Source organism: Leptosomus discolor, chromosome 27 (assembly GCF_034619465.1).
Source record: "Leptosomus discolor isolate bLepDis1 chromosome 27, bLepDis1.hap2, whole genome shotgun sequence".
Classification (NCBI taxonomy): Eukaryota; Metazoa; Chordata; class Aves; order Leptosomiformes; family Leptosomidae; genus Leptosomus; species Leptosomus discolor.
Window position 1 is genome coordinate 2,711,194 of NC_141417.1, and position 25,430 is coordinate 2,736,623.

Below are 25,430 nucleotides of genomic sequence, written 5' to 3' on the forward strand. Positions count from 1 at the left end.
GGACACAGCTGCAGCTTTCCCTGGCTCGCCCCCTGCATGTGGGGCTGGACCCTTGGCTCCCCACTCCCCTGCTGCAGGGACAAGCTGCTGAGTGGGACAGATCCTGCCACTCGGTTCCCTGGGCCCTTGCTCCAGCGCACAACACAGTGCAGCGAGAGCGAGCCCCGCCGAGCTGCCAGCACCGATGGTGCTGTTACACCGCTGACTGCGCGGGTCCAGGCAGAGCTGTGTCTGTAGGAGCTCGCGGGAAGAGGGTGTCCGTGTGTCCTCCCTTGTAGGGGCCGGCGCGAGGAGGTGTGAAAGCCATTTGGCTTCCTCTTCCCATTGCAACAGAGGGACATAGATAGGATGGCTGCTCCAGCTCAGACATCCACGCCGGACTGAAGCTGGGGTGGCGGGATGCTGCAAACTCCTCCCCTCACTGGCCCCCTGCCCCACAAAGCTGCCGCAGAACAGCAAAGCTGGAGGAGGGAGGGAGCGGTACCGGGGCGGTTCGGATTTCTGGCAAAGGAGCTTCATGCCCGAGCAAGAAAGCGTTTAGGTCTCGCCTGGCGATTGCTGGCAGAGGGCAGGCAGCGTTGGTTACAGGCAGGAGCAAATCCCGTCCGATCACACAGCCCGGGTGAGGTGACCCTCAGCAGGGCCCGAACCTTCCGGCTCCGGTGCCAGCACCAGCAGAGCACTCAGCAGCTGGGGCCCAGGGAGCCACCGGAGCAGTCGAGCCTCCCGCTGGCAGATGCTGTGTGACGGCAGGGCCACCCGCCAGCAGAGGCCATTAAGGGAGCCTATTAGGACTGCGCCCGCTTGGCCTGCTCTGCCCCCAGCAGCAACTGCTTACAGCCCTGCCTCTCTCCCGGCTGCTTTTGTGGGGTTTGGTTTGCTTTGGTTTTTTCCCTTTTGTTTTCTCCCTTCTTTTCCCCTACAACCCTCTCCTGGGCAGCCTGACACAGGGCCAGAGTTAATCACTTGTGCCACCTCCGTACTCACCGCGCCGGGCACGACCAGGGGCACGCCGGGCAGAGGGCTGTCTGCAGTGGCTGCGCTGGGGTTTGGCACCACGTAGGCGAATCCCACCTTCCCGCTGTTCTGCAGGGTGACCTCCGCTTCGGTGACTTTGTTAAACATCTAAAGAGAGGACAGAGGAGTGGGAGGCTGAAGACACAGCCTGATACTGGCAATCTCCTGCTTTCATTGGGGTGAGAGTGAATGAACACCACACAGGAGAGAAGCAGAGGCAGAGCAGGTTCGGGCACTTGACTCTCCCTGGTTGACGTGGGGAACCCACAGTCACAGGGGGCCTCTCAGCCCTATACAGGAACAAACGCTTCTGGCAGCATGCAGAGGGGCAATGCCAACCCCATGAAGATCAGTAATAAAGAACCAAAGAGGATACAAGTTCTCTGCTCTGTAAGGTGTCATCTAACGCCCACCTGAACCAAAGGAGATGGCATCAAGACACTGCAGAAGAAAAGGCACTCGCAGACAAGTGTTTGTGGAGCTTGCAGCGACAGCAAAAGGGGAGACAGTGCAACACACATATGGGCCAAGAGCTGGAAACATCTGGGGGGTTTTCACTGAAGAGAAGTGGGGACTGTTTTGGGACACGCTCTCCAGCTACTGTGACTGGGAAGCCCAAGCTAACTTCCTCCCTGGTTCATTCTGTTGATTGATCAAAAGCATTGGGAGAAAGCATCTCCTGGGACCTCAGGCTTTAGGAGTGGATCAGCAGATGAATGTCTCTGGGCATGCCCCTCTGGAGATCATCCCTGGGATCCTGCCTGCCCCATGAGGCAGCACTACTTACCTTGAAGAGGAGCAATTCCCAGCTTTGGGGAGGCTGGTGATGGCCATTAAAAACCAGCTTGGAGGAAGGACGTACCACTCAAAGGTTCTACTTCCAAGCCATAGAGCCAAAAAAGGAGCTGGGAAGGGGAAGTGAGCCCTAGGCCTAGGTGGGCAGCAACCTGCCGGGGATGGTTTCAAGACAAGGACCTTGGCCAAGAGAAGCGCGCAGTACCTGCAGCCCGCAGTTGATCTCTGTGGTGTCTAGGAGGTAGTTGATGACCGAGGCCTCCCCACTCAGTGCAACCTCGTAGGTCGGGCCTCCCTCCACCCTGCACAGCGCCATGACACGGGCAACGATGTTTGCGTGGCCGAAGAAGGTGAATGTGACCCGCTGGCTCTCGCCTGGCTGCAGCACGCCGTACAGCGGCAGGATGTCGAACACCTGGAGGGAGGGGAGGAGAGATCGAGATGTCAAGCATGGAAATTGATGTGGAAGAGCAGCCACAGCTTGGAGCAAATACAGACATGGCTGGAGGGGCCTCTTCCTCAACACAGGCAAAATCATCCGAACCTCATCCTGCATCCGTTCCGCTTACCAGTGGAGGGACCATGGGAAAAATCTTCTCCCAGACTCCCTAATTAATACACTACATTAAAGTAATTTGGGACGTCTCCTGGCAGCAAGAAATTCTCTCCACTGCAGAACCTGCCTTTAAAACCACCTTGTACTGCCTCTACAAACCCATGAGATTCGGAGGTGAGAGCCCCTGGGGCCGGGGGCAGGACTGCAGCCCACCTCATCTGACTCCTGATGCTTTTCACTCTCTCCCAGTTGCACGCTGCTCTCTCTCAAGATGCTACAGCAAAGCTACTGCAGAAATTTCCCGTCAACCACTTGATTAGTAGCAAGATGAACAACGCCCTCCGTAGCTGCTGCGCAGGTGACACCCTCGGTCAGCCCCACGCCGTGTCCCGCGTGGCCTCTCCAACGACCAGTTGCTTCAGCGGTGCTGTGCAAGGTGCTTGGAGGGCTGTGAGGCTGCTCCGTGAGCGGCGCTGAGGGCCACCAGTGGGAGTTGGGGCTATAGAACTGCTTGCCACACTGGCAACACAGAAGCAAGACAGATTCCCACTTACCTCCTCCATTCCCAAGGGGAGGGGCTCTGCCTCCATGAACGGCATCACTTTCTTGATCTCCACCAGGCTCGGAGGCTCTGCACCACCTGATGGCAGCATCTGGAAAACAAGCACCATGGGCTGTAGCAAGCAGCTGGCTGGTCTGGGTGAGACCACTCTGCTGCAGGCTCCACCACCTCATCAAGCCAAGAGCAGCTGAGACAGGACCTAGGTGCAAATCAAGTACGGGTATGTCCATGCCATCAGTTGGGTATGGGTCCAAGTCCACCCAAGAGCAGCTGAGACAGGACCTAGGTGCAAATCAAGTACGGGTATGTCCATGCCATCAATTGGGTATGGGTCCAAGCCCGCCCACAGATGACACATGGGCTCCATCTGCGCTTCCTACACACAAGCTGCACGAGGAAGCTGGAGGCACCCAGCACTCAGTCCTGGCAGAGACCTCAAGGCCATTTTGCACCCTCATGCCAGCCCAGCTTTGGTCACTCCTGCCCAAGAAACACACTGAGAACCCCCCACGGGGACAGGTCAGGTTCTCCATGACAAACACAGGAACACAGCTGCAAGGGAGAAGTATCAAAACCAGGAAAATAAGGACTTGCAAAGTGCTTGGCACAACCATCCAATTTCAGATGGCGCTTAGATTTCATCTCGTGCAGCCATCCGTGCTGGAGGGCTGAGGATCTCCCCTGGGTCATTCTTCTCAAACGACACCTTCCTGAAGAAGGCAGCCGAGATGTTCTTCTGTGTTGCAGCAGCTGAGAGCTGGTGTCTAACCTCAGAGATGTCATTTTTCAAAAGGACCCTTGTTCCTGGGCTTCTGACCCCTATTTCTAAACGAGGGCTTTGTGAGGGCTCTTGAAGTTGAAGAATACCTGCTTCTTCAGAAGCGTGAAGAAGTGTTTTGTGCTGAGGCCTTAAAAATCAGCAGAATCTGCAAGAACATTTATGGGACACCCTTAGACCTAACCAGAGGCTACATCTCCCCAGCAGATAAAGCGCTGGGGAGGGCTGAGTCTTCTCATGTTTCAATGCTCTTTCCGTCGTCTCCACATTTTCCAACCCAGCAAAGCTTTGCCAAGCGCATATTCCCAAAGATCCTACCCCACATCTTTCCTAGGCCTATGGTCTCCCACCACCCCAGAGGTGTTGTGTGGATATTGCCTTGATCCAGTGACACAGGCAGAAGATGAAGCTGCAATCCAGATGTATCCCTTGAAGGAATTCTGGATCCCACTTAGCCATATCCACTTGAATTTCCCTGGTTTATTTGTGCACATATGGCAACAAGACAGGAAATCAAGATGATTTCATACTTCTATCTGAAAACATTCAGCCACACTATTCCTGATGCCTACAGGGTATCATTTCTCCTATTTCAGAAAAAACGTGCAGAGTTGTAACGTTAAAATGACTGATATTTGGATGTAAGAAGGTACAACCCCTCTCCTTGAACTTAGTGCCAACACTTGCACTTTCAGAACCTCCTGTGCTTTCTCACATCCTTTTTTATTGCCCCAGGAGCAGCCTCTGCCCCACATGGTGCAGAACAAGGTGCCAGTACTTGGCACAGCTCGATACTGGAAGGAAACTGGAAGCCTTCACATTCAACACAGATAAAAGCCTCATTTTACATTGTAAAAAAATAAAACGAGCCAAAAAAATTCCAAACTCAACATAGGTCAGTAGGAGCCGAGTGGGCTTCTCCAAGCAAAACTACCCCATTTCTCCCTCTCCAGCAGCCCCGTCTCCAGCTGCTGGCCCTGCTGCCCAGCCCGCTCTCAGGGCACGCGACAGCAGGGCAGCAGAAAGGGAGGTTGGCACGAGCTCGACTTTTCGTTGGAAGCTGGGGAGGCAACGCAAGCGGCAGGGGTACAGCAAAACGTACCTTCGCTTCTGGGGAGTCGTCTGCATCTGCTGGCTCTTGGGCAGGATCCCCCCTTGCTCCCAGGGCTTGGTCTGGCTCCTCCACACCTCCACCACTGGAGCTGCTCTCTGCAGATGCTGAGTGCTCTGACCAGGCTCCCCCCTCCTTCGGTGGTTGGGGTTTACGTGTTGGAGGACTGAACCTGGAAAATAATGTAACTTTGATCACGGACCTGCAGTGGGAGGGAGGGGAGCCTGCACAGGCCCCTCAGCAGGATGGGGCTCCTGGGCGGGCACTGGTGGTGTGAGCTCAGCAATGGGTCTGACCCAGCAGAAACCAGCATGGAGCAGGTCAACGCTTGGGGCTGCCCAGGGATGACGCTGGTATAGCGGCGGTGCAGGCAGCGGGTTGCAAGGAGAAATGGAAGAGGACAGCGGTGAACACCTTGTGGGGAGGTAAAAAGCGCAGCAGGACAGCAAGAGACACACAAACCGTGCAAAAAGCTGAGACGGAGACCCAAAGGGGCAGATCCGGACAGCGATGAGCTAGTGCAGAGCCACCAGTGCCCTCCTGAAAGCACCCACGGCCGTGGAATGGGCCTCCCCCGCCCAGCAGGCCGAAGCGACAGATTCTGCAGCTCTCCTCCGCATTTATCCTGAATATTGCCCCTGACAAGGACCCGCAGCTTCAGGTCGGTACCAGCAAGCGGTGATCCCCGTGGCTTTCTCCAAGCACCGTCCGGCAGGAGCAGGGATGGAGCCCGCAGCCCACTGTGCCCCGACCCCGACAGAGCCCAGCACCGCCCAGGGGCGCCCACAGAGCCCCGCACGGGACACCCTCGCACACACAAGGCAACGTGGAAAGACACATCGAGCAGCTGCAGGCAGAGACTCACAGTTCAACAGCCCGTTGACCCCTGATGAGCACCAAAGCAGCAGCGATCAGCACTTTGGGGAAGGAAGCTCTGGTCATTTTTAACCCATACATGATGACAAGATTCAGCTCCCTGCTGGGCTGCAGGTATTCCCTGGTTGCAGAACAGCACCTCTAACTGCACCTCGCGCTAAAAGGGCAGCAGCTCTGCTGAAATAAGGTTATAGCCCATGTGGCACTTGCCGATGGTGTGATTCCCTCCCCAGCAGTTTCTAAAGACAAACCATTTGGGGACCAACGTGGCAAATGATTCAAGCAAAGCACTCCAAACTCAGCTCTGTTCCTTCCTAAAACAAGCTGTTCATAGTCTGACCAGCATCTGTCAGTAAAAAGTAAATGGTTTCACATTTTCAAACATTCCCAGGTGACTCAGGTTACATTCCCTGGTGTAAATCACAGCAGGCACTCACAGTAACTCTGTTTGTATTCCTAATGCACATGGATGGACACACTCCAACCGTGCCTGCCTGGCACCGTGCCTATTTGCAAGTGTTCCCCCCACAGTCAAACAAGGCAGAGGTTTTACAGCAACCTGGCTGCTTCATTCCCAGCTGGGAAGTCGGTGCCTTCAATGATGTGCTCCCAAATCAATATTTCTCTTTAGCTTTGGAGCTAATTATTTAAGGCTGGTTTTCATATCTGGATTAGAGGCCCTGCTCTTCCTAACCTGAGAGGTCCCACCTGACTTGTCCTTCCTGCAGCTGCACACAAGAACAAGGCTTGGCCCCGGTGAGGGACCGGGAGTACATTACTGCTTAATTAACAGGCAGAGCAGAAGAGGGAGCTCTCGTAACATGCACAGCGCTAACGAGCCAGCAAAGGGGCTATGCCAAACCCTCTGGAGCAGAGGCTCCTCTCCTGCCAGATGCTCAGAACCCTCAGCTGCTACTCTCTGCAGCAGAGTCAGGTGACTCAGCCTCCGCTGGAAGAACGAGCACCTGCAGGCTCAGGACCAGCAAAGCCAATTTAGGTGGAGCTGGGTAATTAAAAACTGAAAACTGATTCGGCATTCACGGTTCCAAAAACCTGAATTGGTTCCAAACAAAGACATAAGAGGAAAGTAAACAGGCAACTGGCAAACAAGTGGAATTTTCCCCAGAGGAAATGAATTCCACACAGGCTTCGCTGTAATGTCCTTGTTTCTCTGTTATTACAAAATATATGCATTGTTACATTTTCCCTTTAGTTTGGAATTAAACCCTCATCTAATTTACCAGGAGATGACAGCAGCCTCCAAACAGAGCTTACAGCCCTGCTCCTCCTTCCCTGCCCATCTCCCTCCACCTGCTTTTGCAGACCTTCCTCTGCATTTCAGGGTCTGTTCTTGGAGGTGCCATGCATCAAGGGCCACACTAAAGCCTGCTTGTTACTTGGTAAGACCCAGCTGTGCGTGGGCTACCCCAGGTCTTCTCCCCCAAGCCCTCCTCGTAGCCACAGCTAATCTCCAGCTCCCAATAGGTCGTCTCCTCTGAGCCAAATCCCAATTCCCTAAACAAAACTCTTTATTGATGATCTCTATTATTTGTAATAGCAGCACCTCAATGCACAGTAGTTAACTTTGCTGGGTTTCCTGGGGCATTATGGAAAAACCATTTGCTACTGTAATTAAAACTGCCCAGACTAGACTTTCGTACTATGCAGAGAGGCCACAGTGGGAGGAACTGCTAGAAACGTGTTTATAGATGTGCCCCAGCACGACTGCAAGATTGCTCTTGGGCTTGGAAACCACAGAGCAGCTCTGGATGGCCCTGGGGATTCCCAGGGATGTTCAGAGACAAGTGCTCCCACCAACATCTACAGCTGTACCTACAGCCGCAGCAGAACCTGCCCTTTCGCCGTCAAACACTAAGTAGCAGCTTTGTGAACGTGGCGTGCAGTTCGACAGACAAAAACTCACTTCACCGAGGTGGTGTTTGCCTCAGGCCACAAAGGTCTGAGAAAGCAGCTTTCCACACCAGCTTTCCTTCCCAGGGAACCAGCACAGAGGCTACAGCAAAGCAGCAGCACGAGACTGGGACAGCAGCACATCATTCTGGTGGCAGTGCCTGTGTAGGCTCTTAGCATGAGGTGACAACACACAGGGTTGGTAGGGAAGGACACGAGGTCATGTTCTATATCTACGTGTCCAAGTGCCTAAGCACGGCTTTGTAGCTCCAGAGACTGAGCAGGACTCTGGCTTACGGGCTACGTGAGAAGTGTTGGCAGTGTTTCACAGTCCCAGCTTGGCTGGAGAACGTTGTCTCCTTCTGAGAGTCACACCCGTGGAGATCACCTCTCCCCCGAGCACCTAGCCTGACCACAGCCCGTAGGCGTTATTTCCTCAAGGGAGAGCTGAAGGTGATTTGTCACACCCCAGGCAAACAGCCTTGGGCTTTGCAAGTTACAAACACGAGATCGGGAAGGAGAAGAGCTTCAAGGAGAGGGCAAAGGTGCACGTACCTCATCTGGCTCACGTGGCCGTCTGTCAGGAACAACCAGCGGTACCGGACGAGAAGCGGGCTGCAGTTGGTCATCTCGACGTAACGCACGGCTTCAGTGTCATTCAAGATGCAGCCAAAGTCCAGGGCTGTGGTGTGGATACTGAGATTCGGGAAGCAGACTTCTCCCCGAACGGTGACCAGCTCCTCATGAGGATGCTCAAGGAACTTGATCTTCAGAATCTTCTCTACTACCCGGCTACTCAAATCTTCTTCATAAGCAGGGTTAAACCTGATAGAGAGATGAAGTTCCTCCCCTATCTCCAGCTTGATGGGCTGCAAGGAGATGAAGAGTATTAATCACCAGGGTGATGAAGTCTCAGGGTCTGATAGCACAAAACATGCCAATGTTCAAAGGGTGACCCCCAGCTCAGGCTTCTCAGTTCATCCCTCATTTTCTTCCCAGAGTGTGCCTGACTGCAAGCACCACGAGACTCTGGTCTGAGACTCTCTCAGGCTCACGTCACTGTGCTCTGCACCAATACAAGAGGGAAATAAATATTGTTCTCCTGAATTCTGGACCCACAGAAGCTACACACTAAATACACAACCAGATCAGCGCTCTGGCACGCCAGAGCCTTTTGCCCTGCCTCTAGAGGAACTCCTTCACCTCACAGCACAAGTGACACAGCGTCGCTGCCTCGCCCTTGCAGAGGCTACTCACTGGCACGGCACAGACGTGGCGGCCATGCCTACAACAACACGTGTTTAGCAGAGTCCATGTCCAACAGCTTCTACCGACAACGGGGCAGGCGCCAGGCAGCAGCTGGAGAAGCGTCCTCAGCCTCCCGGAAAGCAGGGCTGCCCTTGGAGAGCAAGCTGCTCTGGAGGTTATCTGAGATGGCTGCTGCAGAGCTGGGATGGTTTCCAGCAGACACCTTTACTACGTGGCTTGCCCAGACCTCGCTGTCTCTTCCCTTCTCCTCGTGTCTCAGAGCCAGGACGTCTCTTCCCAAGTCAGGTATATTCTGTTTCCTTCACTGGCTCATTTCAAACCTGATTTAGTTCAGGCCAGTCTACTGCTGACTCTACAGAATAAATCTGTCTGCTAGAGGACCTCCCCACACAAACGCACCACCACCTTCCTCCCTCTGCAACCCGCCCCCAGCAGGAAGGTCTGTGGCTGCTCACCTGAACGTCTGCAGGGAGGGGCTGCTGGTCCACATCGCAGATTAAGAAGGGTTGCCCTAAGGCCAGGACAATGCTGAGGGGCAGGGAGCAGACGTTTTTTAAAGAGAGAGGCTTGTACTGAAGAGTCAGGACATCACTGGGTTGCTACAGAAACCGAAGACAAGGAAAAAATAACCTGAAGTGCCCATGGATCTCCTTCCCCTTCTGATGCATTTCAAATTTTTCAACCCCCAAAGTGCATACATCTCTATTTACTATTTTTATTAGTTTCTACCCTTCAAGAAAGTTCTTCTCTAAGTATATCGGATGTTTCTCATGTTCAGAAACCACAGCATCCCCCAGGGGACAGGGAAACAGTCTTGGGTACGGATGAGGGAACAGGACCCTGAGAGGCGGCAGCTGCCTGAACAAGAGCAAAACCAGAAAGTGAACCCAGACCGACCCTTTGTCTCCAGTTTCGTATGCTCTCTTGGGCAGAAAGGCACAAGATGATCTTCACTCACAGACAGTCATTTCTTACAACCTTATCGGTTCCAGTAGCCTCATAAAAGCAGTGATGCCAGTCAGAGGAGAAAAGCAAGCAGGATTTGGCCCGTAGCAGAGAGCCTGCAGTAGCCCAAGGTTGGCTTTGAACACTTCAAGGCACATACAGCCAGCTAGAAACCTCAACAGTCCGCTTGCAACGTGTCTCCTGCTGTCCCTGCTACGGCGACAAGGTGTCTGTAGCCTCAAAGCTACCTCAGCCTAAGCTATTTCTTCCTGTTTATGCATTGCTCTGGGCTTCCTGCACGGTTTATATAAACTAAACTGTGTTTGGGAAACCAGTTCTGGATGTCCTGATATCAAACAGCTGCAGTGTCATAGCCCTTGAAAAATCGGAGCGCGTGGCATCAAGCAGACCACAGGCAGACATCAGGGGGGGCTGAAAAGCTTCTAACTAAAATCTGAACTGCCTGCTCACAGGAATTTGTGCTTCTCTGGAAGCCTGGGAACCAGAGGACAGACCTGAAAACACAGAAACTAAATAGTGAAATATCTTCTCTTTTTTGACACCTCATGGGAGAGGAAAAGATGATGCAGGAGTCAGGATCAGAAGAACAAAGGGCATCTGCTTTGCATTGGTGTCATCATCACTGCAGCTGAAGGACATCTGCAGGTCCTTTGAAGAAAGTAAGGCTTGGGGAAACGCAGAGCTAGCATCCATACCAACAGCAGAGAAGGCAAAGAGGGACAAGAGAGGACAGTTTTTCCTCATCAGACTGAGGCGTTGACAGGAATCTCAGTCTGTCTCAGCTTCTCTACAGGATCGGTGTTAAGACATCACCGTGCCTCCGAGGAGCGTCAAAAATCTCCCTTTTATACCAGGGACAGAAACTGGTGGCTCTCTAGAAGTGGCCATGATCCCCCCCATGATCCCTGAGCAGCTGTCATCTCAGTTTTACTTTGGTGAAGTTAAAAAACCCAGTCCCATCTCTGAAAACAACCTCACTTACTTTACAAAGCACCTCAGAAAGGGCAGGAGGGGGTTGAGCATCGCTCAGCTGCAGCGATCTGCTCTCCCACCTGCAGCCCCAGCATTCGAGGTAGCTGTGCAAAGCCCACGCTGTTCTCCTGGGTCCCCACACACCATCTCACCCCGTGCCCTTGGCTCAGCAGCTCAATTCTGTTTCCACATCAAGAAGGGCAGAATAGAGCTACTGAGACTGTCCCTGACCCCAGAGGAGCAAAAGGATGATCTCGGGGTTAAGGGCAAAAGCTTCGTCCCGCTCAGACCAACAGCCAAAGCCCCGCGGACTTGGAGAAGCTGCTTAACTCCCTCCTTTGAACACCAGCACACACGCCCCACCGGCTTCCAGTCCTCAGCCACGCTACTGAATGCCAGGATGCAACCCAGAGACTTACCTTCTCCACCCGGAAAGTGATTTCTCTGGAGGACAGTTGCAGAACGGGAGCAACAAACTCACACGTGACATCCACTTGCATTATCTGTGCCTTCCCTGCCTCGCTCCCCACGACGGCGTGACACAGCAGCCGCTCCTTCACCACCTGCATGCAAGAGTCACACGTCACCCAGAGGGTCCAGAAAACACCCTGCATTTGCTGGCCACCCAACCACGGGCCCTGTTACTGCCACACAGTTACAGTCCCTGGTCTCCTCAATAACCCCTTTTCTCTTCGTGCCGCGTCCTGTTTATTCTGACCTCAAAGGCCCGCAATGCTACACCCCAACAGCCACAAACGGCACTCGCGAGTCACGTGCTGCCTACAGCTGTAATAACCCCTGCCCCAAAGGATTATTGGTTTGGTTTGTCCTGTTGCCAAGCATAAGGCTTACAGAAAGCTGTAGGAACTAATTAGAAAAAAGTATGGAACTATATTAAGAGAAAGAAGTGATAGAAGGGCCAACGGCAGCAAATGCTCCTTGGAAGCCAAGTGGAAAGCTTCCTTGGGAAAAAAAAATAAATCAAATAGCCAGCCAGCCTTCAGGTAAAGGGATCGCTCATTCCTAGGATGAGCTGTGCCCTCCTAGAGCTGGTTTTAAAAGAAATCTCCCCAGGAAAGACATGTCTTGCCCTTCAGGTGAAAACCCTCTGCTTAAGTGGGATGCTTCAAGACTTTTTCCTGATTTCGCATGGTTTCACTGCCTCAAAATTCCTCCCTTCATTTCTCACTCTTCCCTCTGGTACAACACCACAACCCAACTCCTCCTCAGAGCCTACAGACTTGAAAATCATCTGTGTTGCACGTGCAATGCAGGGGGCTGGGCTTCTGGCCAACCTGAAGAGTATTAAGTTCTCAAGACCTCAGGAAGGTGGAAAGCCTGCTCCCATGGTCTTGGCTTTGACTGCAGGAGCCAGGTAGCCACAGCTGAGCTCACAGATCCCCTTTTGGCCTTCCAGGCAAGACACCCTCACCAGTGCCCTCATGACTAGTTTCTTTCTGGAATCTTTTTCCTCTCTTCAGCAAAACCTCTGGGCTCAGAACTGCACAGGGACAGCCCCATTGCAGGCACCCAGGGGAGTAATCAAGTCTGCCTCAAGCTACTGCTGAGGGAACCCTTTAAGACACCTTTCAAAACACCAGTATCAGCAGGAGCTTAATGCAGATTTATTCCGCATTTCCTTAAAACATCTGTGCCCAGCGGTCCTGAAGCCAGGGAACGCACACCAGGGTCAGCTGGCAGCTTCTGCGCAGAGCTGGGTTTCCCCTGGGAAGAAGGGCACCCAGGGACCCTGCTGAAATGTTCCCCCCTGAGCTGCCACCCGAGGGTGCTGCAAGACCCGACTGCCCTTGGGACGCTGGGGCAGGCTCTTACGGAAACATTGACAAAAGTCAAACTGTCAGTTATAATGATCCCTGGGAACAGTTTCCCACGTGGACGAACGTCACTCCGATCATGAGAGCTGACACCCTGTGTTCGTTTTTCTCCTCCAGGACTCAGCGCTAGACAAGCCCTCTGCCCATGTTTGTCTACAGAGGAAAAATGATGCTGCTCCCAGACACTCCCTCCCTTTGCAGGTGCTTTTACTCACTGCTCCCCCAGACACATTACTTGGCAGTTTTTAATTTACTTTCTGCCTGTATTCATCATCTCAGTGAACTTATTTTCTCTGCCCTCCCTTCCTGCCTCAGCACACGACACCTTGTAACCCCCCATTTGCCCCTGAAGCAGCAACGCTTCCTTCAGCCTATATTTTGGTATCAGCAAATTGGGTTTATGGTAGCTATGGCAACACGAAAAAGCCTTAGCAACTGACGGTGGCCAGCAAGGAAAGCCACTGGGGCTCCACGGTAACTTGTGGCCTTAAAACAGTTTCTTGAAAGCACCTGCTCATTTTCGCAGGCAAATGTCTAGGGGCTGCAGAAGAAGTCCCAGGGGAGGTGATCTGACGGGGAAGGGACAGCCCTCGTGCGGGACCTCACCTGGGGAGTGCTGGAGGAGCCTTCCAGCATCATCTCCACACTCTTGCCCGGCCTCAGCTCTGCCCTCAGCGGTCGAAGCTTAAACACAGGGCAGGCAGGCTGGGGCCTCTGGGAGGAGCTGCTGCCCTTGGCCTTACTGCTGGCAGGGGGGCGATCACGCCGGTGAAACGGGGCAAAACCTTCCGTTGTCCAGTAGAGCAGGTAGGTCTGTCGCCCTTTGTTCGTTACCTTGAAGCGGTAACGGCAGGGATCCAGGCTAGGAGAGAAGCAGAGATGGAAAACGTCACGGGAGCTGCTGTCTCCCAGCGGTCGCCCCGCTGCAGCGCCCCGACGGCGTTCTCTGACGGCACACTCAGCAATAAAACCACCTCCGAAAAGGCTGACCCAGATCAAAGCTTCAGCAAACGTCAGACCTTGGCTGCCCCTAAGTTTATCACCATCCAGCAGCTGGTCTCTCTGCATACAGCAAGAAAAAGCTTCCTCAAGATCACCACCTCAGTTGCTGTGGACAGAGCATCAGCAGCCTTTGCTGCTCAATTATCAGAGCATTTCTCCACGGTGCTTCCTGCAGGTCTCACTGCATCGGATGCTCAGCTGCCCTTGTCCTGGCTGCAAGGGGATGGAGGAACAGCTTCACTGCCATCTCACTTTCTCCTGGGGAGCTGCTGCCTCAGGTGGCTTCCTCTGAAGACGCTATTGGGAAGCTGCAGGGTGTATGGACTCATCTGGTGATCTGGGCACCACTGGCCTCGCTGGTGAGGCCCCTGCCCTGGCACCCATGTTAGCCCCCTCATCCCCCCACCCCTTAGGGAGCACTCAGTTCTCATTGCCCCCAACACAGCACCCTTTGCCTGAACGGTGCAGCTGGTTTTGTGTTTTAGGAAGACAAACGCACTGTGAGAACACGCGATCAACAGAAGCTTCCCCAACACGAACACAGCAGCAGGACCGGATCTAGCTGCTGAGGGGGAACGGAGTGACAACAAGGGATGAATAACTGGAGCCGATATAAGCCAAAATGGATATTCAGTGGAAATTGATTCCTTCAGGTAGAGAAACACTAACTGCAGGCTAGTCTGGAGCAATTCTTTTACCCTCTATAGATCTGAGCATGGCCAGGAAATGTTCCTGGAACAGTGACTGGTTTTTTTTGAAAGGTACGGAATATGCGGCTGACAAAACGCATGTCTGCCACAAGCAGCTAAATACAAACACAGAAGTGACAGCACAGAACAAACTTGTCCTTGAAACAGACTGGTGAAAATGATGTGCACCAGCTCAGTATGAAATGGTTTATGTTGCGGACAGCAACAGCTAAAAGCTTGGAGAAGCTTTGGGTAGATGCAGAATTTGTGGCTCTGGGAAAGGCCAACTCGTCCGAGGTGTTACCTGGGTCCCATCTCAGCTCACCCAGTGGCAGCTCCACAGCCAACAGCGATGGCAACAACTCCAAACCGAGTATGCAGGCAAAGACATGAAGGGTGGCAGAAGACAACGACATGGATCCCATTGACATTGTCCCTTCTGTTGTGTAGCCAATTTGTGGCTGCGCAGAGCACAAGCACCACCCTCCCTGCAACGTCCCTGCTTACGTGGATGGCTTGTGGGTGCACATTTATCCCCCCCGCCCCAAATCTATCCTAAATGCTTAAGGTAGGATTAACCTCTCCTTTCTAGCCCAAAATTTCAGTATCTGAGCACTGTGGACCCTCTTTGCAGCCAGGGAAAGGAACAGACACTGAGAAGACCATTCTTCTCATCCCAACAGGTCTCCAACACAAGGCAAACAGCACTTTGAAAAGCCTTATTGTTCTCTCCTTTATAAGAACGTGCCCACCTTCAGACGCAGGCATTAAGAGCAGGGAATCCCCTCCTTCGAGCTAAGCTCTTTCAATTAACACTCCCAATTTATCCCACCCAACCTCAGCGGGCTTCTCCCCCTCTCCCTTTCAGAGCTGCTCCTGCAGCCGCCTCGCCTGCCCGTGCCTCGGGCTGCTGCTGCGGAGCAGACAGCCAGGAAAGCTGCAGGAGAAACGAGGGAAGAGCGACTACGTCTGATAAAGAGCAGCCTGGCAGGGGGGCTGGAAAAGAGGAGTGAACTGAAGCATAATGCAGGGCAAAGAAATTCTGCTGCTCCTCCAGGACTGCTGGGCAGAAGGGAAACAAAACAGCACCATTCATTTAGCTGAGGGGTTGCTAACAAGCTACCGCCAAGGTTTGCTGTTGTGGCGAGACGATACTCCATAGCGAATGGAAAAGCAAGCAATGCTATTGCAAAGGGAAAGAGGTTTATACTTGTAATGTAGCGTTTTCCAGCCGGAGGCTTCTGGGACCTGCTGTTTTCCTCCAAATCTTTGTTTGGTAGAGTGAGAAAATAAATGGTTTCTAACTGGAGACAATGCAGTCACAATTGAGCAACTGCTTTCCATTTGGATGGCTTTTGAGGGTATCTAAGAACTTTCAAGTGGCCATAAAATGTCTCTAAAGGAATCCCCGGGGCTTCAGTGAAACAGTGCCAGGACCTTGAGCACTAAAGAACCAGCCTGAAGGACCACAGCCAAACTCCTCCTTGCTGAGCCCACGGGAGAAGTGGATGCTGAGAGATACTCTACCTGAAGTGAGGTCCCAAGTTGAGCTCCGGAGCAAATCGTTCGTCGGTGACGATCGTGGTGCCGATGCCAACAGCCTGGACAGGGATGACGTAGGTACAGCTGTTCTCGATGTACACGCTCACCTCGTCCTCGAACTTCTCAGTGTTGTCCAAGTTTGCTATGACAGCCACAGACACCTCGGCCTCGGGGGGGATCACTCCTTTACTGGGCTCAATCCTCCAGCACGAGCATTTGCCAGACTGTAAGACAGGGCAAACACTAACTTAGGATGGAAACCAGGGAGCCTGGGGGAGGGCAGGAAAAGGAAAGACTAAAGATTCGAGGGTAAAAACCACAAAGGCTTAATTTCCCTAAATCTAAGCTACAGTGTCTGGAAACAGCAGCTATGCAGGAGCTTATACAACCTCTACTTTACCCTCCTTTAACAGACTCACTTCACTGACCCAGTTTTGCCCAAGCCAAGGGATGCTCATCCTCCAAGAAAGTTATTCCCCCTCCAGCCTCTCTTTTGGAATGTGTGCCAAGAGAAGCTGCTTTCTCTCTCCTGGCTTCCCGACAACAGTGGCCACATTTGGAAAATTCAGCTCTAAGTGGTTACAGCAGGACAGTAAAGCCGTAAGCACAAAGAAAACTGCAAGACATGTTCTGTGGACATGACCCCAGCTTCCCAAACACTCTCCTCCTCTTGTTTCTCTTGCATCTCCCTCTACAAATGGGGCAATAAGGGTGCTGGACCCCCAGCCCATCTAAAACCACAGTCACAGGGAGCAAGCTTGCTCGCAGAAGAGAAGCTGCATGCAATGCTCCCTGTCCAGCATGGAATGCACTGGGGTGTAGATGTACGCCTTCCAAGTGTCCATCACTGTGTTGGTGGTACCTGCACCCCACAGTTGAGTGCTGGGTTTGGGACGACAGGCACTACTCACCCACACCTCTGCAGTATTGTAACAGAAGGGGGTTTTCCTTTTTTTTTCTTTTTTAAATAGAAACCAAAGCTGTGCTTGGAGGCCTGACACAAGCCAAGCAAGGCTAGATCCAGGTGAAGTCCGCTCGAGTTTCCATCTGTCAGGCTGGCAGCACTGAGCTTTAACAGGCCACCAGCCAGCCCGGGGGAGAGAAGCGTCAGAAAACCAAGCAGCACTCCAATGTCACGGGAAGCATTTTACATAACCCCCTCAGAACGACCTCTGCTAACAAGGGCAAGACGAGCTGGAGGCCAGGGAAGCAACAACCTGGTGAGCACTCAGGGTCCCCACAGTGTGTGTAGGTGCCTGAGCTACGGCATCTCCTTAGGCTGGCTGTGCCCAGCACGGAGAGCAGGTCAGGTTTGCACGCCTGCATCCCAGGATGGAGCACGCCAAAGGCATCAAAAGGATTCAGGCGCTGGCAAAACTAATAAACTCAGCTCCGTTTAATTTCTCCTCTAGAGCTGCAAAAGAAAGTCTTAGGTAAGAATGGGAGGGAGGAAGGCGGTTGGCACAGGGTGAACACTCACTGACCACACAGGATCCCACCAACCCTCTTCTGCTGTCGCTGCATCCTGCCCGTAGCTGATCGCCAGGCCTCGGAGGCAGCCACTGCGCTGCCATCGGCCCAGGGCCTCCCAGCCAACACGTTCCTACCGAGCCGCTGGGCGGGAGGTTCTCACTGACATCAATGTACAACTCTTCCTCTGATTCAGGCGGGCACAGGGTAGCTTGCTTGAAAAGGAGACCTGGCAGCTCTGCTCCAGAGGTGAAGCTGCAAGTCTGCTCTCTGACAAAGCTCATTTATCAAAGCTTGGCCACAAGCTGGGCAGTAAATTGTACCCAAGAAGCTATTACTGAGGAATAATGACAGGCTGTCTCGATGGAGCCAGACTCTGAACCTCCCAGAGTGGCCCAGCGCAGACCCAGCAGGCCCTGCCAGGCCAACAGCCCGCTCCGGAGGAGCACCATTTGCATCGTGTCCTCATTCTTTCAGGTAGCATTTGGTGTGGGTCCAAGGGGCAGCACAGGGCATCACTGAACAGGAGAGCTGCCAGGACCAAAAGGCTCTGCCGGGCTAGATTCACTTGGATTTCTAGGTCAGCTTCTGCCTACACCCATCCAGGCTGTGTCCCAGAGACAAGAAGTCTCTCAGGGTCACACTAAAAAAATTCCTCCACTTTGAAGACCACGCTCTAACTTCTGATAACATCCCTGCTACTTGCTTATCCTTGAATGCTCCGGAAAATGATGCAATAGCTGTAGGCACTGGGTAGACAAAGACGGTGGCTATTTTTGCCCCTGTAGGGGCTTGCACTACTGGACATCAGAGTCCCTGAGTTCTAGGCAAGCGTTGGGATCAATCACTCAAACAAGAAGTTCAATGCTGAGATCATTAGCTTCTCCCAGGCCAGATTTCCAGTGTGAAGAAGAGCTGCCAACATTTGGTTATAACCAGCGTGCATCTGAGAGATGGCTGGATGGCTGCCCTGAGGGACGACTGAGGAGCCACCGCACTCAGATCTCCGGAAGCTACTGCAGCCCCGTTCGTTAAAGGGATCCCGTCATTCTGGCCTTGCGCAAGTGAACGAGGAAGCAGAACTCAATATCAAAAATGCAGCTGTGCTTTACCAAGGCCCAGCTCTAGCAAGACAGCATTCGCACCTCGTCAGGCTGACCCATCGCTCCTCGCAGAGGTTGCACACGAAGGGGAAATAAAGCCCCCTCCTACCTCAGCTGTGCACAGAGCCTTGTCCCAGCTGTCTGTCCCAGCAGGCCCAAGGTGGGGGACCTCGCGTTCTTCCTTTCAAAGCTACTCTTTACCACACAGGCTGCCAGTGACAGAAGACAGCCCAAAAGTACCCCAAGCCCCAAGAGGAGGTGGAGATCAGAGCCTGAGGCTGGCTAGATGCTCCCACCAACAACCAGCCTCCTCCTGGCACCTCAGCACCAGCATCTCCCTGGCAAAAGCACAGGCACCACTTTGGTTTAGCCTCTGCCCCAGAGCACCAGCAAGGGGATGTTCTACTGAAATCAAGAGACATGGCCTCTAAAGCCAGCAGAAAAGACAAAAATTGAAGCGTGGCACTCGCTGCCACTGACAGCGGAGCCTAATCTGTCACGCTCGGTTCAGCTAATAGACTGCCAAGTGAGGTGACGAGGCTTGTCTCCGTTTGTGTCCCCTGCCCATAGCTCACCCCTCCAGATCCCATCTGTTCTCCCCGTTGGGCTGGGGAGACCAGTGCCACCACTCTGCACATCGGGGTTCTCCAGCCAGGACACAGCTTGGCCGGCTGCGGCCAAGCACAACGGTTAATAACCAAACTCCTCCTGCTTTTCCTCTGGGAAAAGCACTTAGTGGAGTCACTCTTGCTTGCAGGAGCCTAATTGCCTTGAAGACTTCTGCCCTTCTTCAGTTCAGCTGGCCAGCGGGTGCAGCACAATACGACAAGTTTAGTTGCCCTAGACAAGCAGAATAACAATTTCTTCCCTTACTGAAATACAGCAATTTTGAAAGGGCATGAGCAGCTCCTGCATGTTGACCTACTCCTCCAGACTTTTCTACCCAAGAAAAAACCAAATCCTCCCCTTGCTGGATCCAGACGATTCTCTAAAGGGGCTGCCTGGCAGCTGGGAAAGCAACCTGACAAGGACAAGCACATCAGACACAGGATTCAGAGGATGACATGGGATGACACACTGGTCCCAAGGGTCGCAGACCCGCAGACACCCTGGCAAGCAGGGATAAGCCAACAGAGGCCTCAGGTATCAAGTCCTTCAAACTCCTCTTCAAACCCAAAAAGCCCCATCTCAGCACACAGCTTTGGAGGTTCCTTACTTATTTCCTTCTGGTGGCAGAGATGCTCAGTGCTGCTCCCTGAAACTCGTCCAACAGAGAGGACAGGGGGATGGGAAAGCCTGTGCACGAGGGGTACTCCAGGTAATCCCATGTTGCTATCCCAAACTGAAGGTACCCACCAAAACCATCTCTGCTTGCTCGGATAATGCTCTTTTCTCCCAGCAATTTGCACATGACGGTTAAGGATACCACCAAGGTGGCAGCGTGGCCATCTGCATTCCAGCATTTGCCTTTGGACAAGACACCAGCCTTTTACTTGCCCTGTTGCTGCCCCTTCATTTAATCTCCCTCAGTTTGTCGAGCTGCCAGTCAGTGTGCTATAACATTGCTGATCCAACAGCACTGTGAAAATTTCAGTCAACAGCTCTTTCTTTCCAGCAGGGACCGTGATCTCTAAGCCTGACTGCAAACAGCCACGGTTTTGAGATGAGCCATCAAACGGGAGCTGGGGAAATCCCAGCTCACCGTCCTGCAGTCATCTCCAAGCAGGAAATCAAAGCAGAGGCTTTGGCATCTTAGAGAGCACAAGACTTGGGTTCAGGGCACAAGTGCATGAAGGATGCCCAAGCCACCCACCAGCTAGGCTAAGGGGCAGCCGGAGCCAGTTCTGCTCTCGGATGTACGTGTGCAAGTCACCCTGACACCCCACTGCATCTCAAATTTGAGTTCTAAAATTATCCAGTCCTCTCTTCTGTCCATCAAGAAACTGCCAGGCAGCCTAAGGCAGCAGCAAAAGGGCAAAACTTCAACTGAGGCACCAAAACAGCACCAAAGCAGGCAGCTGCTGAGGGCAGGGGAGCAGCTGGAGCACACCTCACCTCCACAGTGCTGCTCCTGCCCGGCAGGCTCAGCATCACCGTGCTGAGGAGTCTGAAGGGCCCTCGTTGAAACAACTCATCGAGCAGGTTCTCTGGACCTGCCTGCTTGAACATCTCCATGATAGCAGCAGCTGTCCTGAGAAGCTGAGATGCTCACCAGGGGGTAACTCAACCCTGGGGAGTCAGCAGCGGGGACTATGGAGCAGCAGAGCCCATCTCACTGCAGGGAAAGAAACCATCCCCGAACCACTCATATTATTGTTCTGCTTGTTGATTAGGCACAATATTGGCAGGGATTGCAGTGAAGCAGGATAGGATTTATTGCTCAGTCCCATACAATAGGGCCCTGAGGCAATGGAGAGGCACATCTACCCCTGCCAGCCCCCCCGGGTCCACTGCAAGCTGCCCAGGGGAGGGAGGGAAGGCATCACCCCGGGGACAGCAGTACCTCAACAGCTCTGCCTGTCAGTGCCTGGTACAAGCATGCAAAACTCAGCATTTATACACCAGCACCACCCATCCGAGGTGGTCTGCTCTCTGCAGAGATGGAAAGTGCATTTTCAGTGTGGAGTCAAAGAAAGCTGCCCTGGGAATCCCCCACTTGGAGGTTACATTTATCCCCCAAACAGCTGGAAAAGCAGCAAGAGGGAAATTCAGCCCCTTCCTCCTTGGCCCAGGAGGCTGAGCCTGGACTCTCACACACTGCCTGGTGCTTTATCCACAGACACAGCCAAGCCTGCCGTGCCAGGGCTGGGTTTACCAGCTCCACAAGTCCAACCCACCTAGCATGGAGAACAAACCTCTTCCGAGCCCCTCACAGCAGGGAGCACATCCCACCCAGCCTCAGCACACGAGCCCTTCCTGGCGGCAGCAGCCTTGCTCTCCCTGCCAGGGGAGCAACCCAATCTCTTTCTGCTAGGCAGCTTGGCACACGAGGCAGCCTCCAGGAATTAAACAGCCTTTTTCTGCAGCCGGTCTCCAGAGAGGCTCTGCCACACGACGGAGTCCGCAGGCTGAAAGTACACAACCTTGAAAGTGTATTTTTCTGCAACAACCCAGCTGGTTTGACCCCCAGTAGGTGTGAAACTCGCCTCGCCAGGAGCAGTTTGAGGACAGACCTCACACCCTCGTTTCTACCATTAACAGCAGTTTGACACAAAGTGAATGCAGATGCAAGAGGCAAACCGTAGGGAAATCCGTGCTCTTTCAGGAGCAAAGGGGCACAGGGTGCTCTTGAGCTCAGAGCTCCAAACCCCACGACTCTCACAGCTAAATACCTTCCACAAAATAAAGGCAGAACTTGTAAAAATGATCCAGACTCATTTCTGCTCAAAAATCTATGCAAACTCTACTTAACTGAGGGGTGCCCCAGCTAAAGCTGCCCCCAGAGCCAGGCTCCTCGTGCCGCATTGCGACGGAATAGCTTGCCTTCTCTCTCAGACAGCAATATGGAAACGTTGCATGTAAAAATCAAGTCACAGTCCTTTTCATTGGAAAATAGCCCCACAGCTACTTACCATCTCTGCCCGGAAGGACGCAGGGATGACAGTCTGATTGGAGAGGCAGAGAGCTCGAGAAGCATCTTGTAGAACTTGGATATTGCCGAAATTTATCTTACTCGGCTGCACGTAGACAACCGGTCCTTCTCCAATGCTCACTAGATGGATTTTCTGCTCCAAGATGCAGGTAGGAAAGATAAAAAAAAACAACAGCAAAAGTTTAAAAAGACTAGACAGCTCTAAGGGTACTCCTAGGCTGGGGATAACTACATCTGTTTGGAGTTTTCAGTGTTGTAAGACTGAAACAGAAAGCCTGGAGCAAGTGTGGAATCCAGAGTGATCCCATCTGAAAGTCACAAGCTCCCGCTACCAGAGGATAAAGAAACCCTGTTCCCCACGCTGCCGTCTTCACACCTCTTCCACACTGTTACCTTCAGGAAAGCTCAAATCCAGCCTTGCACAAAACATCCCCTCAGCATGGTTTCTTACACAGCGCTTGCTTTAGCGGCATTCGGGGAGGTCCCTGGGCGCTCCCGAACAAAAGCCCCAATGAAGCAGCAGTCACTGTTCATCTAATGACACAACAGAGTACGAGACCCAGGGACTGTGCTGGGTTTCAGACTGGGCTTCATATGGCATCTCCCATATCCATCATTACATGCTGTATCGGACACTTAGATCACCACCGAAGAGGATACCATCCTTCCTCTTCTCTAGGCATTAGCTGTTGCTTACGCCATGAATCCCTCCTCTTCTCGCCCACACCAGCCATATCAAGCTCTTGTTTTCCCTGGAAGAAGCCCTCTACACTTCATGCCCCACCAAGATGAGTCGCACAAAGGCACACTTCTCCCCTCGCACTCACCAGTGGGGATCTTTCACTCCCAAACACCGCGATACGAGCGATGGTGTCCTGCTTCCCCATCACCTGGGCTTCCAGTGTGAACGGGACCTCCACCGAGCTGTGAGGCTGGATGATCCCACACGGCACAGGGCTGTAGTACCGCACAGCAGCGTCCTCCTTGCGTTTCTGCAAGGGACAGAAGCAAATGCCACTTCAGAGGGACCTTTGAGGAAACTTTAAACTCCTTAACATCTACCGTATTGGCAACTCACACACATTTTTAAAAATCCCTAGGAGAAACGCAGAAAGGCACAACACAACATGCAAGACTTGCATGGGCTTAGCACCCTCAGGGTGTTCAAAAGCTGCTGCATCCACAAACACCCACCCCTGTGCCGGCAGCCTCCTCGCAGCAGCTTTTCACAACCCTCTAAGTTCTCCTGCATGAAAGCATCCCAAAGACCAGAATATCAACTGCTTCCTAAAGTTTATATTCAGGTAGGCTCCTCTTTAACTGCTTCCTAAAGATTATACTCAGGTAGGTTCCTGTTCTCAGCAAACCTTTAGGTTTGAATTTCAACTAGCAAGGTCTTATCCAAATCACTTTTTTTTCCTTAATAAACCCCTCGATAACATTTGAGGGCAGGAGGCGGACGCGATGCCAAACCTGAGGAAGAACCCTGTAGCAGCCTGGAAGATCGCTGTCGTTGACAAGGGTCAGCGTCTGCTGGCAAGGGAATTTCAGTAGGCACTGTTCAAACGTCACGACGGGGATGAGCGCTCGCAGCAGAGGCACCACGCATCTAGGCAAAGAGATGGCCAAAAGGGAATTGGACACACTGAGAGAATGTAGAATGTTCACTCCCCAGACAGCGTGAAACGGAGCCTAACACATTTGTCACTGTCAAATAGACCTTTAATACCCCTACAGTGATAAATCACCCTTGACTTGTTTTTACTCAACAACCTCTTGTAAAGGAGAGGCAAACCCTGAGACTCAGCATCACAGAGGCTGCCAAGGGCCCAGGCAGAGCACGGTGCCCTGTCCCAGAGCTGTCCAACCAGCTCTGCCCCTCCTCTGCCCTAGGAAGCTTGCAAGGACCCTCCCAACGGTCCCAGCAAGGCACGAGCTCTGGAGGAGCCTTCCCACCGAGGACCACGGCTCACCAAGACTCAAGGAACCAAGACTCCAGTAAAAAGACTCCCTCCTCTCCCACACCACTGTTGCCCTGCCTGAAAACTCAGCCATTTGCCCCAGAGATGGAGGGCACAGGCCACCACCTGCCTCGTGCAGCGGGTGATCATTCTCTCCCAGCTCCTACAGCTACCTTGGCCCTTCACCCCCACGGGTCCGTGCGCTGTCTCTGCCCACTTGCTCTTCTTTTACAAAACTGCAGCCCAGGCGCTGACTGGATGACTCTGCCTGGGCGAGGGAACAGCACCAGGGAACTGCACCCCTCTTGTCATTAAACTGACACCCACTGCAGCCCAACAGGACTGAGTCTGGCTGCAGCAAGAACAACTTTTGGCTGAAGTCTGAGAACATTGATGCTCAAAAGAAACCTGAGCTCACTCACCTTCCACATCAAGGACTGCTTTCCCCTTCATAAGATCTTGCCTTTGTTTTTCCCTCACCAGTCCTACCCTAAGCCCCTTTCCCATTTGCATGTGTCTTCACCAACCGAACCAGACACCAGCTTTCAGCAGGCTGCTCGCTGCGTCCCAAACAAATGTTGTATTTCGGTCGCAGCCCAGCACAAGCCCACCACTTGCGGGGAGGAGAGGTGGCCCTCTGGAAATTTGTTACACCTCAAGCACCAAAACCAAGGCCAATAATGAGTATAATTACTGTTCCCTCTCAAAAAAGGCTCAGGGCCGTGCCTGTCCGCTGAGCACGGGTGCTTCTCCACACGGGCTGCTTTCAAAGCCCTGCTGTCCTCGTAGCCAGCTGGGCAGAACTCGCTCATTGAGCAACACTTCTCATTTGGAGCTGGAGCCAACAAACCAGGTGCGAGGCAACGTGCTGGTGATGGGTGCACAAGGAGAGACGAGGAGCTGCAAGGAAAGCGCTGATACCTGGCTGTGAGGAGCAGCGCCGACACCTCCTTGCCCACACCATCCACGTCCACCACCAGTGCCAGCTCGTAGCTCCTCACCGTGTTGGAGCACAGGGTGACCTGGTGGAAGAGAAGAGCATCAAACACTTCATGACTCCCAAAAGCCATTATCCAAGGGTGGTGCCCTCCGGTTCTCGTTCCATGGTAAGGAAAGGGACAATTTTGCCTTAATTCTGCTGCTGGCCCACGGGTAGAACACTGCCTCTGGGAGGAACAAAAGGCTTCTGACAACATCTGCTTTGTTAAATACACCTTGCAGTTAGCAGGACACATGTAGGGCAAATTAAAGCACAATTAGACTAATGCTCTACCCACCACCGTATTAAAATCAAGGGACTAATTTTTAATCTCAACTACAACAGCAAAAATCCAGAGGAAATCTGTTGACTTTAACAGAATGAGTTCAGCTTTACAGCGGGAAGCAGAGGGCAAAATGGCGCCCAGCAAAAGACCACAAACAG

General features: G+C 52.9%; 1 protein-coding gene across 1 annotated transcript in view; it reads right to left on the reverse strand.

The window, feature by feature from the left end:
* Positions 1-25,430, reverse strand: part of LOC147413508 (axonemal central pair apparatus protein HYDIN-like) — a 119,338-nt gene that overhangs the window by 49,186 nt on the left and 44,722 nt on the right. The window contains exons 14-27 of the mRNA XM_086478735.1: positions 24,929-25,029; positions 23,508-23,655; positions 22,874-23,026; positions 22,027-22,179; positions 15,867-16,105; positions 13,255-13,510; positions 11,233-11,376; positions 9,331-9,474; positions 8,162-8,475; positions 5,685-5,816; positions 4,811-5,021; positions 2,923-3,021; positions 2,018-2,227; positions 988-1,125 (exon numbers count right to left, since the gene is read on the reverse strand). Coding sequence (XP_086334861.1) covers positions 988-1,125; positions 2,018-2,227; positions 2,923-3,021; positions 4,811-5,021; positions 5,685-5,816; positions 8,162-8,475; positions 9,331-9,474; positions 11,233-11,376; positions 13,255-13,510; positions 15,867-16,105; positions 22,027-22,179; positions 22,874-23,026; positions 23,508-23,655; positions 24,929-25,029 — 2,442 coding nt within the window. The remainder of the gene's footprint in view (positions 1-987; positions 1,126-2,017; positions 2,228-2,922; positions 3,022-4,810; positions 5,022-5,684; positions 5,817-8,161; positions 8,476-9,330; positions 9,475-11,232; positions 11,377-13,254; positions 13,511-15,866; positions 16,106-22,026; positions 22,180-22,873; positions 23,027-23,507; positions 23,656-24,928; positions 25,030-25,430) is intronic.